At 36.1% G+C, this 19,022-nt stretch overlaps 1 protein-coding gene and 1 long non-coding RNA gene across 2 annotated transcripts; both read right to left on the minus strand.

Annotated features, from left to right (window-relative positions):
* Positions 1–10,281: 10,281 nt before the first annotated feature.
* Positions 10,282–11,220, minus strand: LOC103926558 (36.4 kDa proline-rich protein). The gene has a single exon (XM_009335359.3). It carries the CDS (start codon positions 11,177–11,179, stop codon positions 10,409–10,411), a length of 771 nt encoding a protein of 256 aa, XP_009333634.2. The 5' UTR covers positions 11,180–11,220; the 3' UTR covers positions 10,282–10,408.
* A 5,191-nt stretch (positions 11,221–16,411) lies between these two features.
* On the minus strand, positions 16,412–18,792 carry LOC125475144. The gene is made up of 4 exons (XR_007256516.1): positions 18,096–18,792; positions 17,285–17,927; positions 17,027–17,155; positions 16,412–16,942 (listed from the first exon to the last, which is right to left on the minus strand). It is a non-coding gene; the product is annotated as an uncharacterized LOC125475144 (long non-coding RNA).
* Between the last annotated feature and the right edge of the window lie 230 nt (positions 18,793–19,022).

Here is a 19,022-nt window from a genome sequence, read left to right on the forward strand (position 1 = left end):
GCTTCCGCCTCCTCAAAATCAAAGGCCTCATAAATTTTTGCAACATTTTAGAAGCCATTGTTCGTAAGAAGTTCATTTACTTTAAGATACAATAGGAGATAAGGTTTTGACTAACCATCCATCCCCAAAGAAATTTGGTGCATAAAGGACCCAAAGATCACCATATACATAAACCAGCCGTCCATCCCCAACATGCTACTAGACACCTTTCAATAATTCCCTTCCCCACAAATTGGAGCACCATGTATAGAAAGGTGCAGCACCCTTAGTAGCATGCATGAAATCAAAGTCCTCAAAATATCTCACCTTATACATTTTAGATATCAAAGATGTTGGAACCAAATTCGCGCACCGTCGGGGAGTAGTGGTTGTGCACAAACTCAAGCAACCTTCAAAATAGTAAACAACTGTGACTATGACTAGGGGGAGGTATGTCGGCCAAAGGCTCTCTGACGATCAAGTTAGTGAATGATTTGAGACTCAAGTAGTGGGCTAGAGAATTGAAGTGTTTAGATTGCGTTACCATAGGTGAACCCTAGATGGGTATATTTATATTGTGGGAGAAAGACCTTTTTAGGATAGAATCCTCATTCTAAGTTGGGAGAATCCTAAATGATATCCAAAAGTACATATTGCACTCTCTTAGGACTTGTGATTACTTGATGCGCATGCCAATCCCTAGATAGAAGGAACTCTAAGACTTATAGAATCTGATTGAGTCCATATCCAGATCAGATCACGTGTCTTACATAACAAGCATGGTCATCCGGCAAAGTCGCAAGGACTTTGCCTATTACCACAGAACAAAGTGATGGTGGCACTGCTGTTCTATCTGATACAGCTCCGTTCGAAGCTAGTGAGTCCGTGACCAAACTTTTAAGGTAACTGTATTCAGATTAGCCATACTTCGACTCTAGAAAATCATGGTCCCACAATTGCCACTAACTATCCAATTGAGAGGCAACCTATTCCCCTTGATGATAGATTGTTATCCAAAGACAATGCATTTTGGAGTAAGTTGGTATACGTACCATTTAGTCTTTATTTTCTTGTACGTTGTTCTAACTCTTGTCATTGAAGTGGCATAGTTGAGTCGCTTCGATTTTTGTCATGCATCCTCTAAGATTGCGCAAAATCAAACGTAATGATGACACACGCCTCCATTTTTGCATGCATGCTTGCATTTTAATGATTGTTTTTTACCATCGCACACATTGATCTCTAAGCAAATGACTTGTTGTTTTCAACGGTGAGATCTTTTAGTGATTTGTTCTTTTAAAAGCAACTTTTTCTTTGAGAACCTCATAACCGTTTTCATCTCTACATCATGGAACTTTTGTGCTCTAACCAAATCTCTCTTCCCATACCCAATTCTCTCTCTAATATTTCAATGTTCAAAATCTTCAAACCAAAAAACTCCCTTGTCCTTGCTAATTTCTGCCAAACAAAGCTAAGTAACACTAGGGATGGCAAATCAATTCGGTTATATTGTGGATATGGGAAAAAACCGAAAATATTATCCGGTTATGGTTTTGGATATAGTTATAGGGATCCCCGATCCATATTCATGCCTAAACCTGATCTAAATAATACATAGTAGATATAAAATATAATTTATATATAATAAATGTAGTATTGTAGAATATATACTACAATACTACCTTGAGAATTAAAAAAGTTGCATTTTGTGAGAAAGATCAAACATAAGCCAACATCACCAATATATCTATTATATTATAATGACGAAATTAGTATCTATTATATTATAATGTGTCAATTGAACGAATATATTTTTGGTTTTGACGAAGATGGATATAACCGTTAACCGATGGGGACTCTATTACCCATTGGGTATGGTTATGGATAATCACCAATGGTTAATTTGCGATTAAGGATAGGGTTAATTTTCGTGATTATGGGGATGGATATAGCATTTCCATCCCCCAACTAAACCATTGACATCCCTAAGTAACACCCAAATTGCTCATCCTAGTACCTCTCGCGTCTTGCGATTTATTCCATAACATTCATCCCTTCATAGCACTTTCGATACAGCATTTATATCTTAGTCCAATCTCATCAAGAGGTTAAGGTTTTCTCAGGGGCTTTTCGACATTGCTTTCTTCTTCTTCCTTTGCTTATGGATGAGGACATTGGCAAATCTTCATGAAAATACTCGCCCTAAATGTAGTGTTGTGCTCGGAACGCAGCAAGATGGGCACATTCAATCTAGGGACAAAAACTCCTTCTGAATTGATGTTCTTGGCTAAGTATGTTGTACAGTCTACAAAATCTTTCTTTTTCCAAGGGTGAGGGCTTGTCTCCTCCAAACCGTTGTACTTATCTGGTCCTTTTTTTTGGGAATTTGATAATGAACACGTGCTTGTATGATTACTTTACTTGCCTTCATGTTCGTGAAAAGATGGATATAACCATTTTCCAAAGTAAACGAACTTCAATAAATAAATAAGCAATGGAGCAAGATGCGAATAAGTTTGCGGGCCCGAGACAAAGCTTAAAAGCCCTTTTTGATAATGTTGATGCAGAAAAACATTACCTCCTAAACTTATCATCCATAAGGAGTTCATCGCGATAGTTGGAGCATCACCTTACTTCGATACTAGGAACTAAACATTAAACCCATGAAGAATCCTCTACTTCGCACTTACACATTTATCGAATTGAAGAAGTCTAAGCTTATATTTGAAATAACTGGCAAGGAGTAAATTAATAACAACTTTACACCTTGCACCAGCTCTTAGGGAAAATATTTCAATACTTGCGATGTAGCCTAGAAAAGGTTTTTCTTCCTAGATTGGATTGCGTGTCCCTTTCTAGGAAGCTTAAATGAAAGTTCTTTGGAAACTTAGTCATCTGCATGTGGATTAGAAACACTTGTTAAATCATTTTGCTGGACCTTATGCATTGGACTTTAGCGTTTTTTATCGAACCACCTTGGCTTGCTTAGCCAATGCTTTTCTGCGTATCAGAGCTCTGTTGGAATAAAATTACTCTTAGGGATTTCCTAGTTTGGATGCCCACTTTGGACTTGCTAACATACGATTTGTAGAACATACTTGACTTAGTATGTTGGTATAGGATAGAAGCAGTCGTACTTTAGGGTTGGAGTTCAGAACCACCTTCGGATGATTTTCGAATCACCCTTTCGACTATTTGATGCGTTACGAATGTGACACACAAATTATACCCTATTTGTGACAATTGTAGTAATGATGTAAGTAGGGATCGTTCTAACCGGGGATTAACTAGGGGTGCTAAACACTTTAAACTGACTCAAATAAATAATACTAACCTTTAAAACACTTAACTCACTTAAAAAAACTCAAAACAAGTTCACAAGACTCAAAATAAGCTAAAAACACTCAAAACTGCCTAAAAACACAAACTGGGCAGTTTTGAGCCTAAACACAAACTTGGACGAAAATTGGTTCTAACTTGACTCAAAACTCTTAAAAACACAATCTAAAACATAATTGAACCAATTAGACACTCTAAGACAATTGGGGATTTGGTTTTGGACAAAAATCAAACAAACAAAACAATAATGTAAACTAGGCAGATTTGGACGAATTTGAAAGTGTTTGTGACTCCAAATACTTAAAAACACAAAATAAGACAGATTATAATGACTAAGACTTAACAAAATATGGGGGAATTGTGTTTGGACGAAATTAAACTTAATTGGACAGATTGTAAAGAAAACAGATTGTAAAACAAATTGTGATGAATCAATGGATGATGGAATAGCTAAGGGGTTCTTCTCCACACATGAAATATATGCAACGTAAATCAATTTCCAGTTATCAATTCAATAAGTTATGAACCTTGACACTCCAAGTTAATTAGGTCCGCTTAAATTAACCTTCAGATTTCCCTAGAATCATTGAATTGGATGAATATGCATCGCAAACAAATTATTCCTAACAAGTTCTCTATATGAACAGCATGATAAAGACACAAGTTAGAATCATTACGTTCCTTGGAAATCATAAGCATCGACAAGGCATTTGTAACTATGAAAAGCATGATACTCTTGCCAGGAATCTACTTAACACGATCGTGACTAGCGACCTTCACTACTTGTGAATATAAATTCATAATGATTAGGTGAAACAAATTTATATCCTAGCACCAAATTCAAGCATGCAAATTAAGCGTGCACTCTCAATCAACATACAAGAATAAGTTCTAAATCAAATGGTTAAGCAAATTGTATTCACGATTTATGCAACGATAACTGGAAGTAATCAACTTATTTCACATATATAATCATGGTTTCGAATACACCCTTAGCCAAAACGAATTTAGCTAATCATTCTCAAAGAAAAACAAAGATTACATGAATTAAACATTGAAATATAAGAGAGAATAGACCTAAAATTGTTCAACAACTCAGAATGAAGAGCCAAATAATTGAGTGAATCTGTCTTCTTTCCCTTGCTTGCGGCAGATTGGATGGTGGTGGTTTCTGGGCTGTTTTGATGATGTAGAATGGATTTTGGGGTGGTGTAGAGGCACGGCAAGGGGTGTAGGGTGAGTGTGGAAGAGTGTTTGATGGTTGGAAGGTGGTGGAGAACTCGGCAAAGAGGGTGGAAGAAGGTGGAGCGGCTGCTTGTATTTTCTGGGCGCTATAATGGTGTTTTTGGGATGTTGGCTGCGTGTGGGAGTGAATGGACGAATTTTTGTGTGAATCATCCTCTAGGGTTCGGCCAAGGGCTGAATATATGTGTTTTAGGAAGTTAATAACATACCTAATTAAGTTTGAATTTAGATTTCCTAGTCTAAATGGAAAAGGTAAGTGAATAAAGTCCAAATAATTTCAGAAAAAGGGGATGCACGAATTTAAACAAATAAGGAATGTCCTTGCCTTGCAAGGAATCAGAAATTAAACCCCTTGCACAGCAAGAAAGGGAATTTAAGGTAAGAAACGAAATTGGTGCAAAAGAAGGAAGGAAAAGTCAATTCCTTGCTAGAAATCAGAAATTAGGACTTTAGGGAAAGTTTTAGAACTAGGAAAGTGGATTAAACTAGGAAATAAGAAATTAAAATCTGGAAACACAAGGGAAGGTGCGGCATAAAGTTTAAGGAAAGGTAAGGCACAAAGGAAAAGGTATTAGAATAAGGGAAAGGTCCTAACACATATGGAAAATAAGGAAGTTTACACAAAGAAAGGGAAACAACCTTCTTTGCACGGCAAGGAAGGGAAAGTTTGCAAAGAACCTTTGTTTGTTGTCCAAGGGTGCTCGGGAGCCATCTTAAGTGCTAAAACTTAGAGCGTTCTTGATTTAGGAAAGATTAACCAAAATAGGAAACTTTGGCTTAACTTTCCTACTTCAAGTAGGAATCCTTGCGTGATTAGGAATCCTCGTCCAACTAGGAATCCTCATGTGAGTGGGAAACCTCCTTCAATTTGGAAACCTTCTCATAATTGGAATCCTCGTTGTAGTAGGAATCCTTGTCGTAGTAGGAATCCTTGCGACATCAACTCTTCAATTTCGTCCATTCCTTTTGCTCCAAGCATAAGCTATCCAATTTGTGCCCAAAAGTGCTCCAAAAGGCATCCTTTCGCCAAATACATCTTATGAACCTGAAAACACACAAAAGAAGCTTAAAGAACTAAAATAACTAAGAACTAATAACATAAATGCACGAAAACAAGCAAACTAAGTCGCATAAAAATGCTCCTATCACTATTCCCTCGAATGGTGTAGAGCCTTAGTTGGACTGTTATAAACCATAACTTTGCTAGTTGTATAAACTTTTCAAAGGCCGAATAGTGCACTGAACTTTCGAGTCAGGGCGCTGTGTGCCATTGCCCATAGCCTACCAATCATAATTGCGCCTTATTATAGCTTGAATCTCCCAAGTTGCCAACTGTTCAAGATAAACCAGACTAAGAGAGACTTCTTTGACAGTGTTGCTTTAATTTTTAGACTTGCATTCGTGCGAAGTTTTCAAAGTGTATACCTTTGTGTGAGATGAGTAAGGTATTACCTACATTACCAAAAAAAATTAAAAGAAAGAACAGTTGTTGAAATTAAGACAAATAAAGCTTCTTTATTCATGACCAAAACAGGATTCATTGATAGGGGGTGTGATTGAATCCGAAAAGGATTACCTATATATCTTTAAGACAAAGAATCAAATCACTGGTGTAGCTTTAAGAAAAAGATGATATAGTGTAAAAAATTGCATCACATATCACTTTTGACAATAAGCCTATGGTGAGGCATTAGGAGATGAGTTCTCTATGGACTTGTCTAACGCAGATGGAGGCGTTACAACTGAGCCCTGAGTGGACTGCCTACATATGCCAGGAAGGTAATCAAACCGTGTGTAGTTCAGATTGGGCACTTATGGATAGTACTTACTGAGTTTGGCGATGTTCCATTTTTTGGTGATTGGGGTTCCATCCATGTATTCCAAATGATAGGTTCATTTGCCTCTACTTTGGCGATCCTATACTTTCTTTCCCATTTTGCCCCAAGTTTGCCTTTTCTTGGAATTTTGGTATTCTCAAAAACTTCTCTCAACACTAACTCCCTGACTTGCAAGCTTCTGGGTTTGACGCATTTGTTGTAATATGATCAGATCTGCTTCTAATAACCTGCTAGCTAGACTTGGGCAAATCTTCGTCATTCTTCAGCATTGAAATCAGTCTTTTGGACTCCTGCATTTTTTAAAGTTGTATGTTCTTCAATATGCAAATTTGGCATGGTTGTGACTTGGACTGGGATGATAGCCTTTGTTTTGTAAGTTATGGTGAATGGTGTTTCCTCTATGGCATTCCAGATTGTCGTGTGATATGCCCAAAGAACTCCAGATAATTCTTCGGGCCATTTGTTTTTCTTCTTAAGCCTTTTCTTAAGACATTGCAGAATAGCTTTGCTTGAAGCCTCTACTTGCTCGTTGCCTTGTGGGTAACTTGGAGTGGAGATAAGATAGCGGATCCCCAGCTCCTTTTTCCAATCACTGACATCAGACCCGACAAACTGTAACCCATTATCTGTCAGTATTATGTAGGGGGTTCCCGAACCAACAAATGGTGTTCTTCCAGATGAAGTACTTGACAAACATGGTAGTGATTGAATTTGCCAAAAATAGGGGGTGGTACTATTTGATTTAATGACCCAACTAAGTAGTTTTAAAACCAGCAATTTTAATATGATTACTATTATGTTATGTTATGTAGTTTCTGAGAAATTGTTTGAAATTTTAGGTAATTTCTAAAATTATTTAAAATTTTAGAAATGTGTGGAACTTTTGAAACACATTAGAAATTATTTAAAGTTTTAGAAATTTTAGGAAATTTTAAAATTTATTTGAAATTTAGAAATATGTGAAATTTTAGAAATTGTTTAGAAAGTTTAGAAAGTTTAGAAATTATTTGAAATGTTATGGAATTATTTAAAAGGAAGTGTTATTGGCACTCCAAAAATCTCATTCTACACTCCTCACAAGTACATATTTTTTTTCAAATATAAAAAGTTTGGAGTGTAGAATGAGATTTTTTGGAGTGCCAATAACAACTCTCTATTTAAATTGTTTGAAGTTTTAGGAAATTTTAGAAATATTTTAAATTTTAGAAATAAGTGAAACTTTTGACGCACATTAGAAATTATGTGGCATTTTAAAATTTAGGAAATTTCGGACGTTATTTGGAATTTCAGTAAATGTTAAGAATTATTTGAAATTTTAGCAAAATTTTGTTAATCATGTGTTTTTTTTTTTTCACAGATATCTTTGCGCCTCACGAATGGTTGCTGTTCTACCTTCACCTCTGCTCAGATTGAGCGGTCTGCCCCTAGTGCCACTCTAGCAGCCAGCGAGACCAAGTAGCCACTGCCAAGTCAGTCACCGGTGTGAGTACATCTACTTTATTTACCCAGGTCATTTGATTTGCCATGCGGCTCCACAGTCGCCACCAGCCTGTGGCAGCCCCTACCCCATCCCACCCTTCTTAGGACATCGTAGAGACTGATTCGGCGGTCGTGGAGGAGATAGGAGGATGGAAACCTCCTCACATACCCGAGGACTTAAAAACTCCAAAAATTTGTAGGGGGTTGGCGAGCAACCGAATCACTAGGGTCACACATAAGCGGACACTAGTTGTACCTCCCCAGGCATCGCCGAGCAAGTGCCAAAGTCAATAGTTTGTTGACTTACGATATTGGTGCCATCAACCGCACGAAATGTTCCATGATCACCGATTCCTGGAAGATGCACAGCCCCCCAGTTCGTGCCGAAATGAGCCGACATCTTTCGGTAAGTGTACATAACTTTCTTAATTTATTAAAAAAAAATCCTTTACTTATTGTATGTGATTTTAAACTAATCTATTTGGTTTTTTGGGAAATTTCAAGCCAACTTCGAGTGGGACGATTGAGACAAGCTTGTATCGCTTACATAGACTGGGCGTGGAGCATTCAGTATAAGGAGTGGAGGTACAAGCTACATAAGTACTACCAAAGTTATACGTCACCTGAGGCAGCTCCTACAAATTCGTCGTAGGAATTTGTAGAGAGGGTCTAGTAATTAAAATTTATTTATATTTTAAAGTTTAGTTTAATATATATATATATATATATATTGAACAAAATGATATTATCTACACTGAAGGGGTGGGGGATGAGCATAGCCTCATAATAGGCTAGCAATAATGTGGTTCAAACTCATCTTTGGCGAGAATCGAACCTATGACCTCTCACATACAAGTGAAGAGAAATACCACTAAACCATAGTACTAAGTGGCATATATTTTTTTAGTTAAGTATGATTAATATTTTTAATGGAAAGAAAAAATCGGCAGTAAATAAAGGTAATTGGGATAAGAAGCTATACATTCACCACTCTTGTTCTCGACCTCTATTTGAATGGTGGTTCGCTGAGGAGCATTTTCTGAAGGTGAAGGTTTTGGGGTAGACATATGGCAATTGTGGCAACAAGGTCGAGAACGGAATTTTATGTAAGTATTCATTTCTATGTTTTAATTGTAAATTTCATTACAAAAAATAAAGTTTACAATAATATGATCGATAATCTTAATTGGTTTTCCTTGTTTTTTTTTTTTTTTAGGCTTCTATGATTAAGAAAAAGGACGAGTACCTCACCAACCTCTCCCAACAACAACCGAACGTGCCTATGGAGGAATTGACACTTGATCCAGAGGTGTCTCTTTAGCTGTTGATGGATGGAGTTGGGCAACGCAAATGCAAGGAAATTCCCGGTCTAAGAGCAGGTCAAGTTCGGGAACTTGGGAGACCGAGATGGAGTTAGCATGCCAAAGGAAGAAAGTGAGCGCCTACAAGAAGAAGCAGCGCACTTGGCACAAGCCGTTGCAAACGAATGGGAGTTAGTGCACATGTATTCATAGCCTAGTCCTTATCAGCTTCTGGCATCAAAATCCCCCAGCCCCTGGCCGAGCTTTTGCAGCTACCCCAGGCAACCACCTCGGTAGTCTACATTTTTTTTTTTTTAGTTTTTATAATATAATTGCACGAACAATTTTATTTTGGTTGTAAATATTACTTTTTTATTTTAATTATAAATATTGTTTTTTTAAATTAGAATTAAATAAATGATTTGATATAAACAGTTTTTTTATTTTTATATTTTTGAAATCCCAACTCAATAGCCTTTTGTTGTGCAAAAAAAAAAATATTTTAAATTTGGTTTCTTAGAGAGTTTACCCAACAATTTGGTTGTTGGATCAAGCTCATTACATTATTTGATTTTGTGCTAGCCGACGAGATCTCATTTGTCAAGCAAGTGGACTCCGTCTGGTAAATTCCGTCAACGCACGTTCGCTCATAGGGTGAACTAAAATTTGTGTTTGTCATTTAAAGTTTCAGGCGATGGGTTTTGCCCAACTCTTCTTTCTCGACGAATTTCCATTGCCTAAAATTTGCAGCGACGAATGAAGCTTTTTTGGCTTTTTGTTTTTTTGTAGTGCACACAAAAGAATACTGGCTGAACCCTACACAAAAGAAAACCATAATTTCTTTCAAGAAAAAAAAATAATCATTTCTCTTTCCATAAGACAACGTTATTCACCCAATCTAAAATCAATAACCAACTTAAAGTCGGTTTTGGAGAGATTCAAAATCGTTTTAAAATACAGGACTACCTTCCTTCAACTTGCGCGGCTCTCAACGTTGATTTGATACTATTGTTTTTTTTTGTTTTTTTGTAAACTTAATTTGATACTATTTGAAAGTTAGTAAGTTTAATAGCACAAAAAAGTTCTGTCAAAACCAAAAATTCAGGTCATATGAACACAGTAATATCCATAATATTAGCTGCAGTCAACAAACCAACTCATATTATAATTAACCTAGCTCGCTTGAAATATTAACCCCGCGTTAACAACAAAGTACAAATGAACTTATTAGAGAGGAGGGCATACAAAACCAGGAGGAGGAGTCTTTCCACAAGTAATTAAAGCTTGGAGAGCCAGAGGAATAAATATGTTTAGGTTAAGCAGCTTAAGCCTTATAGTAGTGCAAAGGCAAATCGCGGCTTCAAGCTCAAGTAACCCTCCAAGCACTGGACAGCAAGCATTCTCAACCGGGTTCCCCAACCCAATATGCACCAAACCACCAAGGACATCCACACAAAGCCCCAGCTTCAGCGCATCTATAGGACATGTAGCTGGTGATGTGGCCGGCGGAGGGTTAAACCCTGGAACACTTCCTCCCCCACCCGGGCTACTTCCTCCGCCCCCTGGGCAACCTCCACAACCACCACCACCTCCACCTCCACCACCACCACCACCGCCACCTCCTCCTCCACCACCTCCTCCACCGCCGCCTCCACCAGGAGGGCTGCCAGTGTAAGGTGGGTAGTGAGAGGAAGGGGGTGGGATTGTCACAGGAGGGTGAGTAACTGGAGGCGTTATTACGGGTGGGGATATAACTACTGGTGGGTGGGGTTTACGTTGTGGTGGATGTTTTGTGGTTGGTGGGTTTGGGTGTGGGTGCTGGTGTGGAGGGTTTTTGGGATGGTGGTAAGGTGATTGTGGTGGATGTGATGGATGATGTGGAGGGTGTGGTTTTGATGGATGTGGTTGAGTACAAGGTGTACAAGCTTGAATTGGAGGCAATGCAATTACCATGCAAATCAAGAAAATGAAGAACATGGCAATGACCTTGGAACTCATAATACGAGCTTTGCTAGGTTAAGTGCTGCTTGGGTTTTAATGGGTTATTTATAGGTGAATCGATGACCCGTGACTCACGATTTCTATGACACAAGATAATATATGCACATATTACTATATTTAAACGTGGAGCAATAAGTTGTGAAAAAACTACAAGATAGGTATGAAAATAAATTGAAGACTTTGGATTGTTGGTCCTGTGCAAACTTCAATAAACAATCCGTGACTGCAGAAGTGCAATCCGTGAATATTGCATGTGCTTGATTTCAGAAATACTTTCACTGAGTAATGAGTTTATTTTTGAGTTTCTCTCTTGTTTTATTTATTTTAGTTGCTTTTGCGTTCTGGTCCATCCTCCATTTTTACTCTTGGTGGTGGGTTAGGGAAAGATACAGTTCGCATCTAGACGATAGAAGGATAGAGCCAGCTAACATAGGGTTTGCGCTACAGAAAGAGCAATTGTTTATTTTGGGTACATTTCACGATGTCAACATGTGATCTTCCAGTTTATCAGACCAATAAAATTTCAAGAAAAACGTTAGGGATACAGCGCGTGGTCTACTAAAATGTAATTTTTCTCGGATTATCCAATCTTCAAACCAATAGATAAAGCGATGATAGAAAATTAAATTCACATAATTTTCTTGAAGAAAATATGATGGCAGATCGTATGAACGATCTTGAGCATATCCCAGATTTACTTGAATATCTACGACCATATTTTCTTCAAGAAAATAATGTGTGCTTGGTTTATAATTTCCTCATATCCAAAAAATTAACCAAAATGTAAGCTATCATTTGATAACTATTTTGTTTTTAAGTTTTGAAAGAGAATTGTTATTAGCACTCCAAATATCTCATTTGGCACTCCAAACTTTCTATAATTAGAAGAAAAAATACACTTGTGAGAACTGTAGAATGAGATCTTTGGAATGTTAAAATGATCCATCTGTTTTAGTCATTGGGTCAATTTAGTCCTTGTGTTCTCAATTTGGCCAATTTGGTCCTTGTGTTTATCTTCGTTAGCCAATTAAGGACATTCCATCTAATTTCTGTAAACGAAAATTATAAATTATTATAAACTTATTTATAAAATTATTTAACTAATTTAAAATATTTAAAAATAAAAAGAAAAATTATTCTCCTCCCAACTCCCCGACCACCTCCCTAACATTACTCCCTCTCTTTTCTATGTCACAATCTTAATCATTTTTCAGATTGGAAGTTTTATCTCTTGTGTGTGTTATTTATCATTGATTTGCATTTTTATGTAAAGAGAAATGGTAATTATATCTCATCTAGTTTTTCTTATGAATTTTTTAAAAGAGATTGAATGAAATATCCTTACTTGGCTAAAAGAAATAAACACGAAGACTAAATTAGCCAAATTGAAAACACTGGGACTAAATTGACCAAATACTATATAACACAGGGACCATTTTGACATTTAAGCCTTTAGAAAATGACAACTCGTTTGATAATTGCTTTTAGTTTTCAATTTCAAAAAATAAAAAGTGAAAATTGAAAATAGTTACCAAAATTTTTTTCCTTCAAAAGAATGAAAAATGAATACAAAATAGCTATCAAATGGTCGACAGATATGGTATGAGTTGGTATGGTGACAAATTGTTTTTGTTGGGCAAACATTTTTTGTAATAGTGCCAAATTAGACAATTTTTGCTAAATCAGGATGAGTATACCACCATTTGTTCTATCATTTCATTACATGTTGATACTGTGTAGGTATGCCTTATACAATTTTTTTTCCGGCTTAAATGTTAAAATGGTCCCTATGTTTTAGCCATTGGTTTAATTTAGTCCATATGTTTTCAATTTGGCCAATTTGGTCCTTATGTTTATCTTTGTTAGCCAATTAAGGACATTTCCATCTAATTTCTATATTTTTTTTTTAAATTATTATAAACTTATTTATAAAATTATTTATTTGATTTAAAATATTTAAAAATGAAATAAAATTAAAAATTAAAAGAAAAATTATTCTCCTCCCAACTCCCCGACCTCTTCCCTAATGTTACCCCCTCTCTTTTCTTTGTCACAACTTTAATCGTTTTTCACATTGGAAGTTTTATCTCTTATATGTGTTATTTCTCATTGATTTTCATTTTTCTGTAAAGATAAAAGGTAATTATATCTCTTATAATTTTTCTTATGAATTTTTAACAGAGATTGAATGAAATGTCCTTAATTAACTAACATAGAAACATGAGGACTAAATTAGCCAAATCGAAAACATGAAGACTAAATTGGTCATATGGCTATAACACAGGGACCATTTTGACATTTAAGCCTTTTATTCCTTTGATAACCATTGATATTATGAATCTAAGCTACACTAAAGCAAGAAGCAGGATTCCAATCCAATCCGTATATATGCTTGCCACACAGTAGATTACCTTGTCGATGAAGCAATGGCATTGATATCCCAAGTATAGACTAGATACTTGTGATGTGAATTTGGTTAATTATGGAGGTCTTGTGAACCGAAACAAGCCAGTAGACCCTGGATGTAAAACCCACCGAGGCTATCCAAGTGCATCAGTGTTGCTATAAGACCTGAGACTATTTTTCAAATTAATCTCTCTTTTAGAGTTGCAGTTTCCACGACTCCACCACCCACCCAGTGAAACAATGTATACTACATTGGAAGCCTGACTTGAGCCAATGGATAACAATCCATCTTTCTCACTCTCGCTGTTTCTCCCGATCAATCACGGGGCCCTAGTACAAAAAACTACTTATGCGACAAATTTTTAGGTGATGAAGCAAATTTCGTCACCTAAGAATACTTTTCGCGGCCAAATATGTACTTTGTCAAGTCAGATGTCCATGGCAGGAAAAAAAAAAAACAAAAAAGCTAAAAACTTCGTCACCTAAGAATACTTTTCATGGCCAAATATGTACTTCGTCATGTCAAATGTCCATAGCACATAAAAACACAAAAAAAAAAAAAAAAAAAACGAAAACTTTGCGGAACGAAGAATTTCGTCGTGGAAACAATATTTCCTCGACGACGTACTCTATTATCTGCGCAACATCTGAAAAAAAAAATTATGGTAAAATGAGAATTTGGTGCCAACTTTTGCACAGCAGATGAAATTATCACATGACGAAATGTTTCGTAGCTTAGGAAATTCGTTGCTCAAAGTCTCAGAAAGTTAGGTGGGACAATAATGGTAGAAATTAATAATGGGGGACTAGGAGAGAAGAAGGGCTTTGCACAAGGGTTCACGGGGATTCCAAGTTAAAATCTCATATCCACGCTGCATGATTTTCTACCTAATTAACGTGACTAAAATTATAATTTTGTATATGTCGGTTTGGTAATTTCATCTGATTTCGCTGTCGCTCATATTGTTTCTCCAGATGACTGGGCATTCGATAGTGCACCCAAATTGTATGAATTTTACAATTTTTGTTGTTGCAAAGTTTAATTGCGTAATAACATAAATGTTGATTATTATAGTTAGTTGGTTTTTGCAAAATTTTGGTTGGATATGGATGTATATCAAAGTTTGGAGGTTATGGGAAATTTTTAATTTTTAGGAGGTTATGCCAATTTTTCGGTAGAAGTTTATGTTTGGTTTTGAAAATTTTTTCTTTTTTTTTGTAGAAAAAAAATGAAAAGGTCTTGCACGGTCATACATCTGATGAATGATCATTGGATGCACATCAATTGTGATACTACGTCGCAAATAGAATATGAGAGGGACGTGCACGTCAAGCTTGTGCATGACATAGGGGTGCTAGTGCGGAACCTATGCTCTATGCAGTGGTCTAACTGGAAAAATGTGTCTGACGAGATGAAGTTCCTGAAATTGAAATACTAATAGATTCCATTACAATTGATCTCGGTGATCTGATACTAATAGACGATGATGAACTATACCTATCGATGAAGATGAACCACCTACGAAATTGATGATATTGATGATAGTGATGTTTATTGTAGTTCTAATTCAGATTAAGCTTTTATGTCAGGAAACTATAACTTGTGAAATTGAGAAAATACCTTTTTTTTTTTTTTTTTTTTTTTTGCAAATTTCATTTTTTGTACGTACAATACATTTATAGGCTAAAAACATTTACAAGAAAAATTAATTTGTTAAAGAAATCTCATTCTACACTCCTCACAAGTGTATTTTTCTTTCTAATAATAGAAAGTTTGGAGTACCAAATGAGATTCTTGGAGTGCTAACAACAATTTTCTTGTTAAATACTTAAAAGTTCGGAAAAAATAAATCTTTAAAAATTTGTCATGTAACCACAAAAGTTGTCGCAGTAGGCGCTTTTGCGTGACAAAATGTCGTTGCTTAAGGATCTTTTATGCAACGAAACCTGAAAGTTCGTCGTGCAAGTCTAAAAAAAAAAAAGTTCATTGTTACTGCCGTTTGATTGCACCCAACAAGCACTCGCACAAGTGATAATGTGTTTGGCATTTTGGAAAAGTTGACTATAAAATTTGAATTGTTCAATATTTAGATCTCTTCTTCAAAGATCTTCCTTAAAAAAATTTATTTCATTCAAAAATGAAAAAGTCAATGTTTAGGAGGCCAAAAGAAGAACGATTTGTAATTAATTATGCGACGAAACTCAAAATTGTGTCGCGTAGGTATATTAGGCGACGAATGATCTTGCTTTGTCGCCTAATGAATCCTAATGCAACAAAACTTAGTATAATTATTTTTATTCGAACAAAAAAAAATTATAAATAACTCTCTTCCTCTTATCTCTACTTGCTACTAGTACAAAAAACAGTTTGCGCAACGCAGATACCTTTGTCGTGCAAAATCAAAAAACGTTGCTTGAAAATTAGCCTAACGAAACCTTCGTCACATATCAACCGTTGCGCAAAGGCAATGAAAGCAGGGTTTGCACGATGAATAGACACCCTACGTCGTGCAAAAGGACTTTACGCGATGCAAGTGCCGTCGTCAAGCAAAACGTCTTTGTGCGACGACAAAACTTGCATTGCACAAAACGTCTTTGCGCTACGACCCTACCTGCATCGTGCAAAGACCTTTTGCGCAACAAAGAAGTAACCTGCATTGCGCAAAAGCTCTTTGCCCAATGCAGATTACTTCTTCGTTGCGCAAACCCTTTTTTTTCTTTGTTTTTTGGCAAAAAAGTTATTTATTTTTTTTTTTATAAATATTTAATTAAATTATAAACAATAATTAATAAACAAAAAAAAGGTATTTAATTATAAAATATATGAAAATGTACATACAAGATGTTCAAGTATAAAAGAAAAAACTACAACAAGTAGTCTTCTAGGCTTGATGCATCAGGCTATTGGGTATCGGCTGGGCGAAATGGCTGGGAGGCTGAAGGTGGAGTAAGATCAGGTGCTGGCATCGGGATTTGAAGGCTAGACATCATTAAGGCCTGTAAGATCATACTCATCTTATAGTTCTGGGCTGATAACTAGGCTGCAATCTTGGCTTCCCGAGCTACTGCTTCAGCCTTCTGGACTCAATTCTTGACCAAGCCTATACAGAAGCATCACGAATTTGTGTGTGTCTCTCTCATTGACTGGAGAGGCAATAATATATATTCAGAGCAGCCCATCACACTGCTTACTAATCAGTAGTCTATCCATAATTGTCACATTTCAGCATGGAAAGTCAGGCTTGAATTCAAAGTCCGATGAGTAAGACTCCTTATGTCCTTTCGTGAACAGTCTTGGGAAATTCTAACTAGCTCCTAGAGGGCACCTCCACTAATCATGTCCTTCGCATTCACCTTTGTGATATAAATACCCAATGTATATAAGTAGAAAGTTTAAGACATAAAGATGTTATCTAGGATCAAGACAAATTCACCCACCATGTTGTGCTAAGTGACAGAGTGCATGCTCAATGTGGCACCGGAATGGTGCAGCCTCGTCATTAGCATTTTGTATAATCCATGGAAGTGCACCATCTTCTATCAAGAAAGATCTTGCATTCTTTATCCCTATAGTAGGTCAGCATATTGACATTACACAAAAAACGTAAAAATCTTAAATTGGACATTCCACCATAATACTGACCGAACTACCGTCGAGGGAACTATTCATGGAATATTTCTGACAGAGGCTCTTACCTTGAGTATATGCTCGCGATTCACATTTTGCAAAGTTAGCTATTCCACGGGCCACTTGGGAAAAAACATCAAGATGCCTGCACCTCACAATTCCTAGCAACGCCTTAAACCACCTTCAGACCTTAGCTTCATTTGTATCTTATCTGAGGATATTAACAAAATAATAACAAAGCAGGATTTAAATACTCAAATTTAGGGAAAAAAATGCAGAGCAAACATAGACAAAATGAAGAACAAACAAAATAAAACCCTTTCTCTGAAGCATAGAATTGGAAAAAGGACATGTTTCCAGGGACTAATGTAAAAATGTTTGAATTGTATATAACAAACCCGGGAACTAAATAGAAAAGAAGAGTCTTCTTCAAAGATTTTAAAAGGACTTTTGTTATGCACTAATAAGCCAATGAAGCCATTTATGCCCGATTACTACAGATAGTTATACATATTTTCTTTTAAGACCATTAGAGAAAAGAAATGAATAACCAAAAGAAAAGGCAAAGGCTCTAATAATAAAACAAGTAAAGAAAAGACAATGCAGTATACCATTGCCACATAAAATAGAAATAGCTCTAGCAACCATGCATAGGGTTTGAGCATTATCAGCTTCAGCGGCTGTCGTTGCTAACAAACTAATCCCACATTCCTGCATTATAATTTCTTTATTAGCTCTACAAATCCATAGAGGAAGCAACGTAAAAAACCAATATTTTGAAAGTCAAATAGATACTTCTCAACCCAAAAGTAATAACATTCAAACTATAGAAAACGCCCTTGCACTCTAAGAAAGAAGAATAGATCATTGAGCACTCACCATTCATTGCAAGATTCGCAATGGCACCAGCTGCCACTCTTCGAACGGTTTCATCCTCAAAGCTTTTAAGAAGCATTAACAAGGAAGTAAGACCACCAGCTTCAACTATCATTTTCTGATTTGCCTCTGCATTTCACATACAAGTGCACAACAATTCTCTAAAAGTTAAAACTTCAAAAAACGATAAAAAAAAAAGGTATACAGAGTATACAACTGCAACTTCTATTTAAGAGTCGTGTATTACTACTGCATAAATCAAATATTAATCTCTGTATACAGAGCATACAAATGTAACTTCAACTTAGGAGTTGTCTTCTAGTACTGAATAAATCAAATATTGATCTCTGTCCAATGCTAACCACTTATTTTCATGGTTAACATACCTGTCAAAGATGAGCATTTTTTCTTCTCCGAAGGTGGTTTGAAAACCAACGGCAATCGAGGCTAAAACAGCTTATCTGCAAAGTCCAAAAAGAGCAAACCTAAAGTGGAAAATGGAATTAAGGGGAAAACATAACTAGCTAACAAGACCACCCTAACAGACTAATAAACTGAACCACAATAGTTTACTATTGAGCCTTTGAAAATGTATAATTTACTCACAGCCAATGCTTGGGAGAACTTCATGCTTAAAAGTACAATTTTGAAATAATTTATTTGAAAATTATAATGAATTAACTTTTATCTAATGAGAAGCAAAAGAGGCTGGACTAGTTCGTGAATGGAGTTCGGTAGTTAATCATTTATTTCTTTATTCACACTTTGTAGAAGTTCTGACAAAATCTAGTTTTTGGTAACTATCAGCAGTTTATGTTGAAATAAATATTGTCTTAACAACAATACTAGTATTGGAAATTTTCCAAATCCAAAAAATTGATACAGATTCTAGTCTCTTAATCAAAGCCATTAAAATATTCAATAGCTCTT

Source organism: the organism of the source record quoted next, unplaced genomic scaffold (genome assembly GCF_019419815.1).
Source record: "Pyrus x bretschneideri cultivar Hongxiangsu unplaced genomic scaffold, Pyrus_bretschneideri_v1 Contig14, whole genome shotgun sequence".
NCBI lineage: Eukaryota > Viridiplantae > Streptophyta > Magnoliopsida > Rosales > Rosaceae > Pyrus > Pyrus x bretschneideri.

Coding starts and splice junctions, on each gene's coding strand:
- LOC103926558 (XM_009335359.3), bottom strand. CDS start 11,179: ATGAGTTCCAAGGTCATTGCCATGTTCTTCATTTTCTTGATTTGCATG.